We start from the raw sequence: 19,363 nt of genomic DNA on the forward strand, positions 1-19,363 counted from the left end.
TATGTGGTGCAGAAGATAGGCTGAGGAAATGTCAGGTGAGCCCAGCCTTTTTCTAAGTAATTTTCTATGTAGCTCAACCGTTTCCCCCCATGTTAACGTGTGCTGCAGTAGGAAATGCCTGGATGTGGGTGCTAATTTTTGAAACTACTATCTATGTACACACACACACACACACACACAATCTACAATACAAAATTCCAAACTTGTCTCCATTTGTCACTAAAAATAGATTATCAACTGGTGTTGTAGCTAGTGATTTAACATCTGTAAGTATTGTCACTGACAATATTGATATAACATAATAAAACTTGTTGGACCATCAGTAAGGATTGGGAGGCCTCATTTTGTTGGCCTTTCTCTGTGGCCAATATTAGTTATGTGGGGTACCTCAAGGCTTAGATCTTTCTCCCCTCCTATTTAACATCTATATGGAGCTGTTGGGAGAGGACATCTGGTGAGGGCTTGGTGAGCTGATAATACCCAATTTATCTACTCCATGCAGGTCAAGTGATGTGCTTGCTCAGTGGCTGGAGGCTCTAAGGCAGACATGTCACACTCAAGGCCCGCGCAGACATGTCACACTCAAGGCCCGCTATGTGTTTAGATCTGGCCCGCAAGCAGACTAGTGAGCTGAAGCGGTGGCAGTGCCAGAGAGACCTGGGGGAAGAGTCAGCTGAAACTCTGCTGAGGCCCCGGGATCAGCACCCACGGCTCCAGCTGATCGGGACTTCTGGCAGCCTCAGGGGTGGCCGTCAGCTGCACGCAGCTTTCGGGGGTCAGCTGGAGCTGCAGGGCTGCCGGGGCTTGGCAGGGACTCCAGAATCAGCGTACGCAGCTCCAGCTCACTAGACTGAGAAGGCATAAAAACATCTTAGAAGGTGGTAGTATCAAGCCACTTCCATAATGCTGCCAAGAAAACTGCCTAAATGCAGTCACTAGGAGTTAGGTTTAACTTGATTTAAAATGTTTATACAGAGAAAATGTTGTTCATGAAAAATACAATTTTAAAAACAATTGATGTGCAAATTTAGTATTTCATACAGGAACACAATAACATTCAAGCGGAAGAGAAACTTGTACTGTAGCAGTGACAGAAGATGAGATGAAATTATTTTGCTTTGTAACTATAAGGTAAAAATATTTATATTGTTTATAAGGAAAGGCACTGATGCTGGCATTTTTCTCCTATGCAGAGATAAAAATTATAGTATGTGTTATATGGAAGTAGGAGAGTACATTTATACAATGAATCATTTTTAAAACAATTGGAACTAGAGACAAAATCAGTCTCTTGATTGTCTGGCCCAGGAGAACACCTGAGCTTCTGGACAATTGCTGCTCCACCAATCAGCTATGCCACTATAAGCCCTTTCTTATGCCCATCAATCTATTCCTACAAACNTTATAGTATGTGTTATATGGAAGTAGGAGAGTACATTTATACAATGAATCATTTTTAAAACAATTGGAACTAGAGACAAAATCAGTCTCTTGATTGTCTGGCCCAGGAGAACACCTGAGCTTCTGGACAATTGCTGCTCCACCAATCAGCTATGCCACTATAAGCCCTTTCTTATGCCCATCAATCTATTCCTACAAACGTAAAACAGCCAAATTTTTCTCCTGACTCTATAATCTGCCTTGCTACTCTACCATGACTTACATTTGGTCTCCATTTTAACAGTCTTCTTGGGCCAATTCCAGAGATATGATCTTTTTAACCTCTTTTCTCAAAAGATTTAATCCATCAATTTCTCAAGTGTTTTCCTACAATTGTCAGTCAGACTCAATTAAAATAATATAGACAATCAAAGTAATGTTAACATCAACTCTATAAAATTGCAAAAGAATGGGTGCATGAAAAATCCACCAGAAGAATGGTACTTTTAAAATCACTTGCACTGCCTATTTAATGACGAAAAGCATATCTTTGATTAAATCCTCAAAGCTTGTTATGTCAATCACTGATTCCCCCCCCCCCCCAGTTTTCTTGGAAGATAAAATTTTAAAGTCTTTTCCTATACCACTTATGTCATAGGTAAACAGTTCCTGAGATCAAAAATGTATGAAACATGAGATATCTGTTTAGTGACAGCTAATTACAATGTCTACTGTAATTCATAGGAAAAAATCATTACAAATATTCCTATTTATTACATTTTTTTTCATTCAAAATCTAATAGTTGAAGAACATCAACACTTTATACCAATATGAATTGAACTTATGTGAATATGAAGAGTGCATAAAAGAAAATTATTGTACCATTTCGGTTATAGACAGCAAGCAAAACAAACTGGTTACTGTAATATTTCCTTTGAAGTTAAGAAAACCATGGACAAATAAGCACGATTAGTTATAAAATTGGGCTATTGACTGTTGTCTTGCACCTTTCAGACTTTATATGCTCTCAAATTGTGTTAAGGAATATTTCCAACTATCTGGACAAATTAGCTAAACAAGCAAGAGATTTTAGGGTGGCAGGTTATATTGATCTTCCACCTGCTCCAACAGAAGAAATTCTGCCAGAAAAATGGAAGTATCCTTTAGATTCTAGGAATGTGGAAACTAACTCCAGAGGCTAGAATAGGACAGACAATTTCTTTGATTCTCCTATTAATAATAATACCAGTTTTGCAACAATACATACATATAACAGCTAAATAATTTCTTAACTTTGAGTACAATGGTTTAGAAATGTGCTTTTGAACTTTCCAGATTGCAATTTAGAAAACAGAGTTCTAATAATGGTCCCATAGAACAATTATAGATACCTTAAATAGCTACTCCCAAATGAAAGAAAAAGGGCTGAACTCAAAATCCAATGTGGAAAGCAATGGCCTGACCCACGGCCAGATACTATACATATTTATTCAGGAAATTCCTGAATATGTATTTAATTGAATAAACATAGTTGCAATCATCTGCCTATGTAATTTGGAATAAAGTCAGTAATTACAATAGCATTTTCTTACAAGTATACAGATTCACATTTTCAAAATGGTCTTGGGCAGAAAAGCTGAGTTATCACTTTATTATGTTGTTATTATTACGTAACTGGAGTATCAAAGCATCATTTGCAGATGAGGATCTACAAACTAACTGGTTAATTCCCAATCTCATTAATTCTATTCAAGACTGCTTCCCATCTAGTTGTACCTTATTTCAAACAGGAGGGGATTCCTCTCCAAGATTTATGTCCCAGCTGGAGTATATTGGAGGGGAGGAGAGAGGAGAAGGAGAGAACAGGGTCAAAGGAAGAAAGCATCAGATACTGAGGAAAAGTTAGCATCCTTCATCAGTGCAAACTGCTCTGTACAAATATCCCAATCCAGAGAGAGAAACTGGAAAGCCCGTATGATGCAACAGTGAAGGTGCTGGATCAGAAACCAAGGAGACTTAGAGTTCCAGGCCTCAGTTAGGCATGAAAAGTGGCCAGGTGAATCATTCACTCACTCAGCCCAACCCACCTCACAGAGTGGTTGTTGTGAGGTAAATAGGAGGCAGGAGAATTAGTTTGCCTCCTTGAGTTATATATAAAAAAGATGGGATAAAAATATAATAATAAAAAGAACAATCCTGATTTTAAAGTTATATGAAAATACAGATTTGTTTTATGTTTATCTCAATACATAATGAATAAATTTGCCTACAAATTGACCAATAGTCCAAGAAATAATGCATTTGAATTATTCTAAGGTTATGGTAAGTGCTATTCATTTGGAATTAACATTTGGCTTGATAAACATTATTCAGACTGATGTAAAGAAAATTCTCATAGCAGCTGATACCATTTTGCAAAAACATACCACTGGCATGTATGTGAGTCCAAACGTTGAAAGAAGATGGGATATTTACTCAAGTACTGTATTAGCAACCTCTGTCTCTTCAGTTATTGCCAGAAACCTAATACCCCAAAGCTGTTTTGTAAATTTCCTCATTCCTTGTTCAGCCCAACTGCTAATACCTTTTAAGATACGAGCCCATACATATAAATACAAGTTTATACTGGAATTTCAGTACTCCCAACATTCATAAAATTTATTATTATCTACAACTTGATTGAGTACAAGACAAAGCTACTACTATGAACACTTGAGTCATTATACATTAAAAATAAGCAATACATTGAAATGTTTTCAATGTTTCGATTTATGTCAGTTCAATACATTGCTAAATGGTTTTTACTAACAAAACTTACTTTTACATGTTTCTCCACCAGTTATTTGGTTCTTGAGTCTTAATGAAGAAGAAGTATTATATGGCTGAAAGGCCTCTACCCAGTGTGTAATGATTCCTTCACTCACCATTCTCTTTGCTAATGTAGCAGGTTTCCAGAAAAATATGTCCACTGAATATTTTCAGATTCCATTGCTTGATCTCCACTACAGGAAGAAGGCATGTACATAAAGAGAAATGAGAGGATAATAAATTGAGCATGAATAAGAATATCAGTATCTGTACCACTATTGCTTGGAAAGCAATTCAGATAGTGGCAAGAGTTGAAATAAACTTATGGCATTAATGCCTGCAATTCTTAATAAACAAAGAAATGAAGCAATACTATATTCCTGGCAAATGCAGTAGAGATGATTTGGAAGATTTAAAATGAGACAACTTGAAGACCTGCTTTGAAGGGAATATTTAATGTTTTGTAACACTCTTCATCAGTAGATTTTTGTTGGGCTGCTACAGACTTCATTTTCAGAATATCCATCTAAAATAAGCAGAAACTAAGAAATCCTCCTGATCTCAAACGGAATAATAGAAATTGTATTTTTGGAAAGTACCAGATTGCATTTATTTCTCCTTGAGGCTTTCTGCACAATAATAAGCTTGCTGCTTCTGTCAGGAAATTTACACATATAGCCCTAATAGTTTTTTATAACCAACTATTGCAAATGTTCCCTCTTAAATAAAAGCACTGCAAAATTATTGTGCTGACCAAAGTCTTTTTTGTATATTAAAAGTAAAAAGATAGAAGAATGCTACACTTGCATGGAAGATATTCCAATCATGCAGAATTTAAAACCCAGAATTCTGCTACTGACATTTTCAGACAAGACTAGCTATGGAACTAAAACATTTTCAACTATATACAAAAGTAAATGGGAAAATTTACAGGTTATTTATCCTTCCAAGGTTTAGCACGGTATAAGCCAATTGACAAAATTTGATTTTGATTATTTACTAAAAAAAGTATACTTCCTAGTACAAAGCCACTTAAAAATTGTACCGCACAAAATCTAGCTAATACAATGAAAATTTGGTTAAAAAAGCTATTTTCAAAAACACTTTACAAATAAAGGCTGTTAACTAGGTGAAAGTGAGGTCAATGAGAACCAAAAGCCACGTGCCATGGTGTGTCACAAATACAGGTATGGTTTTAGAAGATTTAATGCAGAGTCTCAAAATGATTCAACCTTCTTTGCAAGTTCACTCATCAGGTGGTTCCATCTCCTCTGAAGGTACAATGTCTTGTGTTTCTTCTGTTTCTTTTTCTTCTGGATGTTCTGGATTCTGCTCGGTAGCAAAATCTTCTTGAGATGTGGTCAAATTCCATTCCTCCATGCGTCCTTGTAGTTCTTCTCCATCACCTTTATTTTCTGCACTTTCATCAGCCACTGGATTTTCCTCAGGAGGATTGTCTTCACTTTTACTTTGCTCTTCATTTAGGTTTCCTTCACCTTCAGCTGCTCTTTCCTCAATGATCCCACTTGTTCCTGCCTCACTTTCTTCATGTTCCTCTTTCTCTTCAGGATCATCTGTGAAGGGATTCTCGCCCTACAAAATACAATACTGTCTTGAGTTTTGGACATTTTAGTCAGTAATTATCAATGCCTGGAAATATAAAAAAAATGTACCTTATAAAAATATATAGTTGGGGGTATTAGTAATTTTTATTAATGCAATGGAAATGACACTTGAAAATAATCAAATGGCATAATTCCACTGATGGCCAATAGAACATGTTTAACCACAACAAGCAGATCTGTTTTAAGAGATTTTTTTCGAGATTAATGAAGTTTCTGCTCCAGATTTGGGATGGAAAGGAAGGAAAAGCTGGAATTCTTGAGTGGTTATGCTGCTAACGTTTTCAAAGCAGATCTGAAATTAATTTGGGCAATAAATTGCATAATCTTATATGTAGCGTGAGCTTAGTGGAGCAGAATGCCTACAACCAATCACTAACTGCCATGCAGATGGCACTAACTGCCATTTTCCTGGTATGAATTATTAGGTTCCTTATGCATTTCTATTGTTTCTCTAATCATTTTGATAATGTTGGCAGAATGCTGATATTCTCCAGATTTAGTTTGTGAAATGGCCCTTGTGGTTGATGTCTGAATAGATCTATTTTGGAAACCATGACATTCCAACCAAAGTACATTTTGATAATGCTCTGAAGTAAAGTTTCCAAAAAGAGGGAATGTACATGAGCATTCCAAAGCTGCTCACAATGAAATGGGCACCATATAAATTTAATAAATAAAAATTAGCCAGAATATTTTAGTTTTTATTCTTATTAGGTGACATTCATTTTAAAAAAAATATTCTCATAGGAAAATAAATATAATTGAGAAATACCAAGTAGACTTAAATTGAAATGGCAATAATCCTTAAAACTGGAGCTAAATGTGCATATAATAGCTAGCAGTAAAGGAATTTATTGCACTATTAAAGCTGAAACCTGTAATAATAAAAAAATGGAATCTAAGAAATAGAAAACTGAGAATCTGGACTCAGAAACAAAAATTAGATACAGAAAGAACAAAGAATTTGAGTGCAAAAAGAGAAAATAAGCACAAATTTAATATAAACATCAGTGGTTGTTCCAGCTTGCGGGACTGGCCTAAGGGATTTTAAAGGGGTTTTAATTATTTTTAAATTTGATGAGTTTAAATATTTCTTTTTAATCAATTTTAATAGGTGTATAATGTGTGTGTTTTTTATCTGATTGTTAGCCGCCCTGAGTCCGTAAGGAGAAGGGCGGGATATAAATGTAATTAATAAATAAATAAAAAATATAGCACATCTAAAAGTAAGTATCAGGAAAAAAATGTTATGCTAACCTTTAGATAACTCTCCAATTTTTTACTGATAAGTTTATTGTTAAGAATACTTCTTGCAACTACTAATGATGATTTCTTGGACTGTTCCATCATAGCCTAGAAAACAAAACCAACAATAAAAAGAAATCATGCATAACATTATTACAACATGAATGTACAACTTTCTCATTTCAAAGTGACATTCACTTAATACTAATCGTTCACTTAAAGGGGGAAATGGTAAGGGAAGAGGCATATGTTCAGCTATAACAAAAAGCAAGTACCGTGCATGTGTCAATCAATTAAATTTCATAATTAGTCTTTTTTCATAAGTTACAATGGCCATCAGAATAAATGTATATTTGATATATATTGGACCACTCTCATAAAGATTCTGTTAGCTTCAAGGTAGTGAACTCAAAAGACAATAGTGAATTGCAAGCAAAGATGTCTATACATTTTATGTAATAAGAAATGTACAAAATCACAAGGGAAACTGCATCTTCAATCAAAGAGATAATGGGAATATAGGCTACCATTTGTAACTGATTATATAATGATTATACTTACATGAAAGAGAAGAATTTTATTACTTAAAAATAAAATAAAATATTAATATATACATTGCATTATCCAGTTATTTTGAAAAGGAACAGGCCATTTTTTAATTTTATTTTGAAATGAACAGGCAGTTTATTATGAACAATTTGTATTACTATTTTAGTCACGAATCTGCAAATTTTTTGGCATTTACCTGGATTGGATTTGACTTTAAACTTGGACTGAACCTCTTTTCTGCTTTTTTTTCCTTCCTTTTGGCTGGTTAACGCCGACAGGCAGATTGTGTTTGCTCTCCAGCTGCTCTGGCTGTGGACACTGCATTGCCATGCCCACACCCATGCTGTGCCTATTCATGTTGGGGTTGCAGAGAGCTGCAGCCACTCAAATGCGAGAGTGAGCCCGAGATTATATATGAGGTTGAAGTCAGCTGCTGCACTTTTGGAGGCTTGCTATGAGGATTAGAGTCTGGGACTGTGATCTGACTATTGGGACAGTGGATGGAGCCAGCTGGAACACAAGTCAGCGGAACGGTCAATGGAACTGGCTGAAGGTTGGGCCGTGTCCATGGGTTGATGTGTGTGATGTGCTTCTGGCTCTGGGCTAGTGCTAATAAAGCCTGGGAACCAGGGAATGGTTGAGGATGGACTAGGGCTGCACCAGGCTTACTGTCATGTTGGCTGCTTTTATGGAGCTTCTGGCTCTGGGCTAGTGCTAATAAAGCCTGGGAACCAGGGAATGGTTGAGGATGGACTAGGGCTGCACCAGGCTTACTGTCATGTTGGCTGCTTTTATGGAACTAATGCTGGTTGCCACTGTTGAGTTGTACTGTATTTTCATTTCTTTACTGCTGGCATCTCTCATCACATGAATTAGATTTTACTGCATGGGACTTTCCATCTGGAGAGGCCAACCAAGACACTGAGGCTTGGTTTATTGGAGGGGCTGGGTGAGTGGAATAGCAGCAGAGTGGCAGTCTGCTGTCGACTCCAAACACATACATCCTGCAAAGTTTTTTTTTTTCTCCAATAGCTCCAAAGAGAGGGAGAAGATTATTTTCCTCCTCAAATTTGTCAGGTGAGTGTTTTGTCCCTATGCTTCCCCTTCAGGGTGAGAATCTGAGAAGGGGATTGGCTGTGGATATCCTATCATGATGTCTGGAGATTATGAAGGTCTGGATGGAGAACAACAGCTTCAACTAAACCTTGGCTTTGGGCTTTGAGCTCCTCTGGTTTTGGCACTTTACATTTTAGTAGTAGATAGGCCTGCACTGCACCAAATAGACCCCGTGCACAATCTGGAGGTCCCCCTAGACTCATGTCTAGGAGGATATGAGTTAGTAGCAGTTCAAAGAGTTAGTAGCAGTTATGGCTAGGAAAGCTATTGTACAACTTTATACCATGTGCCAGTTGCACCTATTCCTACATCAGGAGGACTTATTCATAGTCACTCATTCCCTGGTCACTTCCCAATTAGACTATTGCAATGTACTCTACCTCAGGCTGTCTCTGAAGTGTATCCATAAATTTCAGTGATTGCAAAATGTAGCAGTGGGAGCAGTGATGTTTTTTTTTCATGAACTGTATTGGTTGCCAGTTTTATTGGGCCCAATTCAAAGTGCTGGGGTTGACCTTCGAACCCTTCATGGCATGGGACTGGGTTATGTGAGGGAACATTTTTTCCTGATTTAATCTGCCTATCAGATCCAGCAGAAAGGGCATGGTACGGGTTTCATTGCCTAAGGAGCTACATTGGGGGGGGGTCTAGCGGTGGGCCTTTTCTGCTGCGGTGCCCACACTCTGAAGTCTTCTCCTCCATGAGGTGAAATTGGCCTCATCAATGTTGAGCTTCTAGAGATCCCTTAAGACCTGGTAATGCCAACAGCCCTGGAGACCCCAGGGGATAGTGAACCAGTAAAGTGACTCCACTATTTTTAACATTCCTTCATCTAATATTCTTTGATTTAGCTTGATTATATAAATTGGTTTAATAAATAAATAAAATTCACTTACTCTACGGTTGTGGTTATGATCAAGGGATTTCAGATGTTTCTGGATGATTCCATATTGCATTGGGATGAAAAGGTCACAGGCAACACAGTGAGCAGCCTCCACCTTTTTTACAAAATGTTCCATACCTATATCTAAGTAAAATAAAGTCCATACATTACAGCCTGTAGGAAAATATGCATTACCACATAAGAAGACATCTAACTTTCAAGGAACCTAGAAACACTGCATCTTTTGTAAGATTCCAGCAATATAATCAGATTAATTTCAAATATAAATTTAATAAATATTGATGGAACTGAATAATAACAAAAAATGGAAATCTAGCCATACAAACTAGAAACAGCAATGGAGGGGGGGTAGAGATTCATTTTTTAGGGTACTGTCACTTGTAAATAAAAATATTTTTCTAAGAAAAATCCTTTTAAACTGCTTGTAATAACATTATTGTTCATTCTTTCCCATGAAATTATGTGCATACAGAGACAGCTTCCAAAGCTGTGTATAAGCCTGGAAAAATTACTTATTATTATACCAATTTGAAAAGATGTTTATATGTGCACCTATATATTGTGACTCAAGAGACCTTAGCCAGCAGAATATAGAATTTGGGACCAACATACAGAGAACAATGAAGCATTTGCTAATCAACACACATCTTTATAATAGTTATACAAGAATATACATCACTTTATACCTGAATTTTAAGATACTTTCAGATAAAAAACATATACCTTGTGTAAGATCTTGGTCTTTGTAAATCTGTTGTATAACTGCATTAATATCTTCAATTGCTTTACGACGTTCTTCTGTCTTCTTTGTTTTATTAGCTACATATTCCTGCATTGAAGAAAACTTGTTAATATTAAACCAAATGCTAGTAAAATTCAGAGTAGGCCTTCCAATCAAAATCCAATTCCTCTCCCAATTTCTCCCAATCTACATCTTCATTTCTTTCTAAGAATTAAAAAGAAAGAGCAAAGCAATCATATGTTACTTTAAGGTGAAAAATTGAAGTAAACAATGCTTTTCTGGCATGTATAGGTAGTCAGTCTACAGTTAATTACTGTATTGGGACTGCAAATTCTGTCATTAATAATGTGGTTGTAAAGCGGGAAAAAATCATGGCTGCACTGAGACATGATGGCAGTTCTTACTGTACTTCTTAAGTGCAATATCATGTGACCATGACTTGCAAATTCTTGCTAGCTTCTCCATTGATTTTGCTTATTGGAATCCGGATGCAAAGGCTGTAAGTGGGGATCATGTGACAATGCGATACAGCAATTGTTGTAATTATGTGCTGGTTGCCAACTGCATTAAAATCATGTAACTGCAAGTGTGTTGTAATGGCCAGAACTTTGAGAAATGGCCATAAATCTCTTAGTTCAGTATTGTTATATCTTCAAATAGTCACTGAACAGGGGGGTTGTTAAGTCAGGGCTACCACTACTTGACATCTTAGTAAAGTATCACTGGTCCTTTTGGAAATAGGAATAGAAGGCAAGTTTAAGGAGAGAAAACTCACCTGCAGGAAGTCAGCAGTCTGCTTGGGGAGCTTGGTTCCAACAAATGTAAAATGCTCTTTATGAAATTTGCTTTCCAAATGATTGGTCATCTCATCTTCATAGAAAGTGCGATACTTGCACAATGAACATACAAACTGAATCCTGTAAAGAAGCAGCAAATAAAACAATTATTTAAAGATTTGCTGTTTTGGGCAGTATAATCATTGGGAATTTCTCTTGAATTTAAGAAGAGAAGCTGATGTATTTTAGATAGAAATCATCTTTTCCAGCACAGAAAGAACCTCCACCTGTTTTATAAACCATCCTGAAGTCTTACAATTTTACTCTCTGTAAATCACCTGTCCCTAAACATAATTTGGGAATTGCTGGGATTACCAGCTCCCTAATCTCAAATCTCCTTATTTTCCTTCTGTATAATTGCTCAAAATTCCAGTAAAAAAAAAAACCTCAGTGGCAATATGAAAAATATTGTTTTTTTCCCTCTGTAACTTGTTTCTCTTTTACTGTTATCCCTAATCCTAACTTAAAAATAAGACATATCAAGTCAACTTTCATCAAGTTAACTTTCCTTATGTCAACAGAGGTTGGATATATTGTTTTACAAATAAAAATATGTAAATATAATGAAATAATCAAATCTGAAAAAGTGGACAATTTAAATACTAGCATAGAGCTCTGGTGGCACAGTGGTTAGAATGTAATATTGCAGGTCAGCTCTGCCCACAGCCTGGAGTTTGATTATGATGGGGCCCAAGAGTGACACAACCTTCTATGCTTCTGAGGTCAGTAAAATAAGGACCCAGATTGTTGGGGGGGCAATATGCTGACATTTGTAAACTGCCTAGAAAGTGCTGTAAAGCACTATGGAGCAGTATATAAGTCTAAGTGCTATTGCTATAGAGTCATGCCTTCCTAGAGAAACAGCTTACCTTTCTACCATACGATCACGGTATCGTTTTTTTTGCCTCTCTTGAGTTTTCTTCCCAGCCTGCAATTTGCGCTTAATTTGGCTGATTTCTTCTTGAATTGTCAGAGCACCTAAATATATACAAATACACACATATACAGCTATATGCATACATATTGAAACAATATCCACTATATGCATACATATTGAAACAATATCTATCTTCTATATCCATACATATTGAAACAATATCTATTGCTTTAAATGCTTAAATCGCTTATTTATAACAACTTTAAAGAAGCAGATGAAAATATTTACTGATGCAACCTTTGGAGTGATGATTTTATTTACTATTAGAGTGCTAGGTGGGGTTAGAAACTACGAAACTAATTTCTTTTGGTCATAAAATGTAGCTAACACATCTTAGAATTTGTTCAGTAACGATTGGTTACAAGTGCTATGTTGTTAATGTGCAGTTCGGGTTGTTAATGTGCAGTACCTTACAGGGAATAGGCTTGTTCTAGCACCATCAAATTTTGGACTCACATCCCGAGATGCCTTCAGACAATGTGATTTTTAGCAAGGATACAAAATAATTTCATAGTTATATCTATGACCTCAGTTTTGAAATATAGTAAGGCATCAAGAATTAGAATTTCTGCATGGGAGGTGGCCAAAAGTTATTAACACAGAAAATATGAATTTATATCTGATTATAACAATCAATTAGTAATAATGTACTCATTTCCAAGCTTCTTAATTTCATGTCATATATGGTCAAATAACTTCATTTTTAAATTCAGATGATACAACTTGATAATATTGAACACTGAGAAATGAATTTAGTATTGTATTTTTTTTGTTGTCCATTATTGGGCTCCCATTAGTTTTTATTTGATAAAGAAAAAAGATGACTATTAATGATTCAATTGCCCTTTAATGATTCAATTGCTTCCTTAAACAGAGCATGTCATTATCCATGTATACTACTACCTGAAGATATTTTAAGTATAATTATGTCTTACAAGTTTTCTCTTTACAAACTTTAGAATAAGAATAACTGAAACTGATGAACTGATTTTAATTTCTTTTCTGCTTTAATATTTAATGCTGTAAGCCGCCCAGAGTTGTTGGATGGGCAGCAAATAAATTTTCTAAAGGTACTGCACAAAAAGTAATAGCTTTCTTAATAGCTTTAAATGCAGAACTGAATTTTAGTTTAAATTAATCTTGGATTTGATCCTACATACAAGCTGTAAACAGAGAGGTCTTCTCCATATGTTGCCCTCTAAACATGTTGAACTACTGCAGTTACAGAAGTAGTTAAAAATATGTTGATTGCACCATGTTGGGGAACATTAAATAAATCTGAAGACTGCACAATTTCCCTGATTACATGTAGCGTGAATCTACTCTGGTTGGCATTTTTGTGATCAACATGTATGTTTTGATAATTCAGTTGAGGTTATTTCCATGCTACTTAAATACAGATTCAGTGGACTATAATCCTAAAATGTTTTACCCAAAGAAAGATTACTCAATATGCAAACATTGATCTTTCAGTGGATTTACAAAGTTCATAAAATGGCCATGCTAAAACTAATAAATAGAAACAAATCAATCGAGAATTAAATTGGAAGAAAAATAAAATTTAAGTAACAATATTGAGGGATAAGAGTAACACAAAGACAAAGTAAATAACAAGTTGAAATCCCTACTGGAGATTTCCAATAGGAAATTTACCAGCAATCTAGTAAGAAACTATGTAGCTTGGAGACAGGCAATGTCTCACTTTAACAAACTGGACCAGAATTATAAAGATGGAAGGAATGTGAGGCATTCGTTTTTTTTTAATTTTTATTTTTCCTTTTTCTCTTTACAAACAAACAAAATACACGGTACACTTTTTCTTTTTTCTTAACAATACTATGTCCTACATCTCTTACATTTATTTACAGTACTTCTCATACTTTTTTATACCTCAATTCTAACCAGTTATAGTACATGTCCCATATCTCATAGAATTCTGTAGCTTCTTTGTCTTTTAGTTCTAAGGTAAGTTTGTTCATCTCAGCACAATCTAATATCTTACATATAATCATTGCATTTGTTGGTATGTTCTCTTTTCCAACATTGCGCATATGCAATGCGTGCTGCAGTTATAATATGTATAATGATGTATTGGAGTCGTTTCTCGATTTTTGGGTTGATTATCTTCTATATAAATAAAAATGTAAATGTTTGTTTGTTCAAAATCTTAAATCTCCGAAAGTTCTTCACCGATTGCTTTGAAATTTTGACACAACGTTGCATTCGAATATGCGCGTGTTTTTATATACCTACTATTATATAGATGTCACACCTGTGACACAAACGTGCGCTCTTTTCTTTCTTTTCCATTTAACCAGACTGAGCCACAGCAACGCGTGGCCGGGTACAGCTAGTGCCTAATAAAAATATTTTGGGTTTGAGTTCAATTTGTTGTTTTGTTATTTCCTGTAACCATCTCCTAATCTGCTCCCAATAGGTCTTTGCTTTGGGGCATTGCCACCACATATGATAAAATGTTCCTTCTTTGTTTTTACATTTCCAACATTCCGGATTCATATTTTTGTATATTTTAACCAATCTCGCCGGTGCTAAATGCCATCTGTAGAACATTTTATATTGGTTTTCTTTGTATGCAGTTGACAACATTAATTTGCAATTTCTGTTCCATATTCTTTCCCATTCATCTAATCCTGTATTTCTGCCTATGTTTCGGGCCCATGCTATCATTGGGCCCTTTACTATTTCTTCTTCCAATTCAATTTCTAATAGGAGTTTATAGGTTTTTGTTAAAAAAAAATCTCCCTTATTTGTCAATATTTTATCCAATTGTTGTGATGTCCGATTTATCCCATACTCTTCTATATCTTTATTATATTTTGATTTTATCTGTATATGGCCACCAATCAATAGTTATTCTTGCTAGTGAAGGAAATCTGGAATCTGCTACTTCCTGCTCAAAACAGACCAATCCAGTCCACATCTTCACATATAGTTTGACAACAGTAACTATTATTGATATTTAAAAAAAATCCTGTACAATTATACCATTGTTATTCTCATAATACATTATTTATAATTAGAAGGGGCGTTGTCTTACCTGAACACCTTTTCTCAGCATGACAATGGAGAATCCACAGATGGGTTGATCTTGCCTTTTTGCCCTAGAGACTAAGTCAATCAACCTTTGCCACGCCTCTCTTCCTCTGGCTAGGAATCCCCAGTCATGACGAAGGCGCAGCAGTTGATATTTCAAGGTGGTGGTGGCTCAAATTCCCCTGACACAGGACGGATGGACCCTATGGGGGGGAAGTGGATTCTCCATTGTCATGCTGAGAAAAGGCGTTCAGGTAAGACAACGCACCTTCTCCAGCATGACGAATGGAGAATCCACAGATGGGACATACCAAAGCCTCACTGTCCCTATGGGCGGGAAGAAGTCTGGGCCTGTGTCCCACTATCTGTTACTACCCTTTGGAGAACTTTCCTGCCAAATGAAGCGTCTGCTGAGGCGAACGTATCTAACTTATAATGCCTCACAAATGGGGAAGGAGACGACCAAGTCGCTGCCTTGCACATCTCTTTGACACCTGTGTCGCCCACGCCGCTGAAGTTGCCGCACTGCGAGTGGAGTATGCGGTGATTCGTCTTGGAACTGGCAAGGAGTGCGTCTGGTACGCCCCTGCTATGCAAGCCCTAATCTATCTGCCAATAGTAGAGGCAGTCACCTTCTGACCCATTGAAGAGGGGTGGAATGAAACGAATAGAGCTTCAGATTTGCGAAAAGAGGCAGTTCGCTTAATATAGCAATGCAAGGCTCTACAAACGTCCAAGTGTGCCATTTACGTTCCAAATCATGGGATGGCTCAGGACAAAAATCTGGCAGCACAAGCTCCTGCGCCCTGTGAAACAATGATTTTAGGGACAAAGGAGGGGTCTAAGCGTAGGACCACTGTCGTTATGAAAAATATATGTCATCTCTAATTGGGAGTGCTGCCAATTCCGAGATGCACCTAGCCGATGTGACGGCTACTAGGAAGGTGACCTTGAGTGTCAAGAACCATAGAGTGGAGATTCTGATGGGCTCAAATGGAGGTGAAGTGAGAGCCTGTAAGACCTTGGACAGATCCCAAGAGGGATATCTGTGAACCAAGGGTGGTTTGCTGTTGATTGCTCCCCTGACAAAGGAATGTACCATGGTGTGTTGAGCCAAGGGCACTGAGTTGCCATATGTGAGCACCGTGGACAGGGCAGCAACTTGTCTGCAGATTGTGCTGGGTGCTAAACCCTTCTTACGTCCCTCTAGTACAGAGGTAAGCAACCTTGGCTCTTTTATGACTCGTGGACTTCAACTCCCAGAATTCCTGAGTCACCATGGCTCAGCTTGCAAACCTCTCCCTTTTCCCTCAGCATGGCTGGCTCAGGAATTCTGGGAGTTGAAGTCCACGAGTCATAAAAGAGCCAAGGTTGCCTACCCCTGCTCTAGTAAATAATCCAAAATTCTTGGAATAGGAATTGTAACTGGATCTAATTGTTGTCTCCCACACCAGTTACAGAAATTCTTCCATGTGGAATCATAGATTCTATTAGTTGCAGGCCTTCTTGAAGCCTGAATTATGGTAATCACGTCTGATGAGTAGGTCTCTTTTGTTAGGAGTCTCCTTTCAAATGCCAGGTGGTCAGCTGGAGCCACTGAAGCTCTGGGTGTTGTAGTGTCCCCTGGCTGAGGGAGATTCGATCTTGGGGTATCCTCCACGGAGGAGAGGTCGAGAGACCTACAAGGTCGGCATACCACGGCCGTCTTGGCCAGTGGGGAGCAACAAGTATCACCTCTGCCCATTCCTGCAGTATCTTCCGGATAACTGCCTGGATCAGAGGGAGAGGAGGGAATGCATACAGGAGCTCTCTGGGCCATGGGCTGCGTAGGGCATCTACCCTTTCCACCCCAGGAGACGGGAACCGGGAGAAGAATCTTGAGAGTTGGGAATTCGCCGGGGTAGCGAACAAGTCCAGCACTGGCTGACCGAACCTCTCCGATATCACCCTGAAGAGAACCAGGTGTAGGTGCCACTGTGGCCCTACTCAAGAAATCCACTTGCCAGTTCGTCTCTCCCGAGATGTGCTCCGCCTTGAGGGACGACAGGTTGGTCTCTGCCCAGGTTCCTAATAATTGAGCCTCAGCCATGAGGGACCTGGAGTGGGTACCCCCTTGCCTGTTGATATGGGCTTTTGCCACCACGTTGTCCATGAGGACTAGAACATGTTGTCTTGCCACTGTGTTGCGAAAGTGTCATAGAGCCAGATGTATAGCTCTAAGCTCCAACCAGTTTATGTTGTGCTTCAGATCTGACTGGGACCACCGACCCTGGGCCAACTGGAATTGCAGGTGCGCTCCCCAGCCGAACAAGCTGACATCCGATGCTAGGATGAGTCGGTTGGGCTCCTTGAATAAGGTTCCCCTGGCCATCAATGGGGAGACCCACCACTGGAGGGATTTCAGGGTCCGTGAAGGATCCATACCTTGTGGTTGGAGGAACTGGTGCCTAGTCTCTGGAACGGGAGCAAGAACCATTGGAGAGTTCTGGAGTGGAGCCAAGCTCAAGGAACTACTGCTATGCAGGAAATCATCTTACCTAGCAGTTGAGAAAGGATTGCTAGGGTGACTCCCTTTGAATCTGGGTGACTAGGGATCGGATACTGTCCCGACGTTCCTGAGACAGGTAAATCTCGCACTTCCTTGTATCTATTACCGTGCCCAGGTGAAGGAGGTGGGTGGAGGGAACTATCTGGCTTTTCTGAAAATTTATTGAAAACCCGTGGTCCTGGAGGGTCTTGATGGACAATGCCAGTTCTGACTGAGTCAATTGGACTGAGGATTGAATGAGGATGTTGTCCAGATAACACTGGACATGCACCGGAATCATCCTGAGATGCGCGGCGGGCGCGGCCAGGACCTTTGTGAATGCTCTGGGGGCCAATGACAGGCCGAATGGTAGAGCTTTGTACTGAAAATGGTGGCCTGCATAGCTGAACCTGAGGAATTTCCGGAGTCCGGGAAGGATGGGAATGTGTAGGTAGGCCTCCGTCAGGTTGATTGACGTCAGGAGGTCTCCCCTTCTGATATTTAATTTCTTTAAATTTAGGATTGCCCTCCACCCTCCCTAGGCCTTCGGGAGAATGAACAGAATGGAATAAAACCCCGGCCCTTCTGCCCTGCCGGTACCGGTTCTATGGCCTGGATCGCCAGGAGATGTCGAATGGCCTCTTTCATGACGCTTCTTTTGACCGGATTTTTGGATGATGGGCAAGAGATGAAATGCCTCGGGGGGGTGTGGAGTTGAACTCTAGAGTCAGGTCGAATCTGATGGTGTTGAGGACCCAGAGATCTGTAGTGGTGTTCTCCCATTGTGTGCAAAGAGAGCCAACCTGCCCCCTATGGGAGAGGCACCTTTGGTGTCACTTGGACCTTCTGAAAGGACGGCCTCCCGCGCCTCAAAAAGACTGTTTGGCCTGTAATTGCTGTCTGGGTCTGTCCCTGTTACCAGGTCTGTCGAATTGACATTCTGGTCTGGGAAGATAAGGATGGGAGTAATGGGTGAATTCCGACTCTGTGTCGGTTGAGTGAAAGGACTACTTGCGGGCGTAAGGGGTAGCTCTCCTGTCCGCTCTCCTAATACGATGGGACATGACTTTACGCTTATCCTTGTTCTCAATCAGATAAGGATTTAGTGCCTCTCCAAATAACTGGCCTCCCATGTAAGGGGCTGAGGCCAACCACCACTTGGACCTAGCATCTGCTCGCCACTGTCTGAGCCACAGAAGTCTGCGAGAGGTAACATCAGATGCTAATGCCCGGGAGGAAAATCTGGCTGCATGCAATGAGGAGTCAGCCATGTATTCTGATGCAGCCACTAATTTGTTTAAATCTTGGTGCATCCATACCTCTTCTGGTGAGACCCTAGCCTGCAATTGGCAAAGCCAGAGGAATGAAATTCTGGCAAAAAAGGAAGTTGATGTAGCTGCCTTTACCGCCCATGCTGAGGCTTGGTGGGTCTTGCGGAAATTAAGCTCTGCTTTCTTATCCTCGGACTTCAGAACCTCCGCTATATCTCCAACAGAGGGAGGGAACCAATGGTGCTAAGGGCTCATCTACAGTGGGGACTGCTAGCACCTCTGACAGTGCTGGAGCCATATTAACTTTTTATAGGTCCCCCCTCGGAGATAGAAAAGAACCTGGCATTCCCCATTGTCTTTGGACTACA

The 19,363-nt window shown here is 38.8% G+C and overlaps 1 protein-coding gene across 1 annotated transcript in view; it reads right to left on the bottom strand.

The window, feature by feature from the left end:
* Positions 1 to 3,783: 3,783 nt before the first annotated feature.
* Positions 3,784 to 19,363, bottom strand: part of AKAP8L (A-kinase anchoring protein 8 like) — a 35,413-nt gene continuing 19,833 nt past the window's right edge. The window contains exons 8-13 of the mRNA XM_015830657.2: positions 12,076 to 12,184; positions 11,146 to 11,287; positions 10,352 to 10,457; positions 9,621 to 9,751; positions 7,072 to 7,167; positions 3,784 to 5,782 (exon numbers count right to left, since the gene is read on the bottom strand). Coding sequence (XP_015686143.1) covers positions 5,435 to 5,782; positions 7,072 to 7,167; positions 9,621 to 9,751; positions 10,352 to 10,457; positions 11,146 to 11,287; positions 12,076 to 12,184 — 932 coding nt within the window. The 3' untranslated portion in view covers positions 3,784 to 5,434. The remainder of the gene's footprint in view (positions 5,783 to 7,071; positions 7,168 to 9,620; positions 9,752 to 10,351; positions 10,458 to 11,145; positions 11,288 to 12,075; positions 12,185 to 19,363) is intronic.

The sequence above is a fragment of the Protobothrops mucrosquamatus genome, unplaced genomic scaffold (genome assembly GCF_001527695.2).
Source record: "Protobothrops mucrosquamatus isolate PMUCROS unplaced genomic scaffold, P.Mucros_1.0 scaffold_247, whole genome shotgun sequence".
Taxonomy (NCBI): domain Eukaryota; kingdom Metazoa; phylum Chordata; class Lepidosauria; order Squamata; family Viperidae; genus Protobothrops; species Protobothrops mucrosquamatus.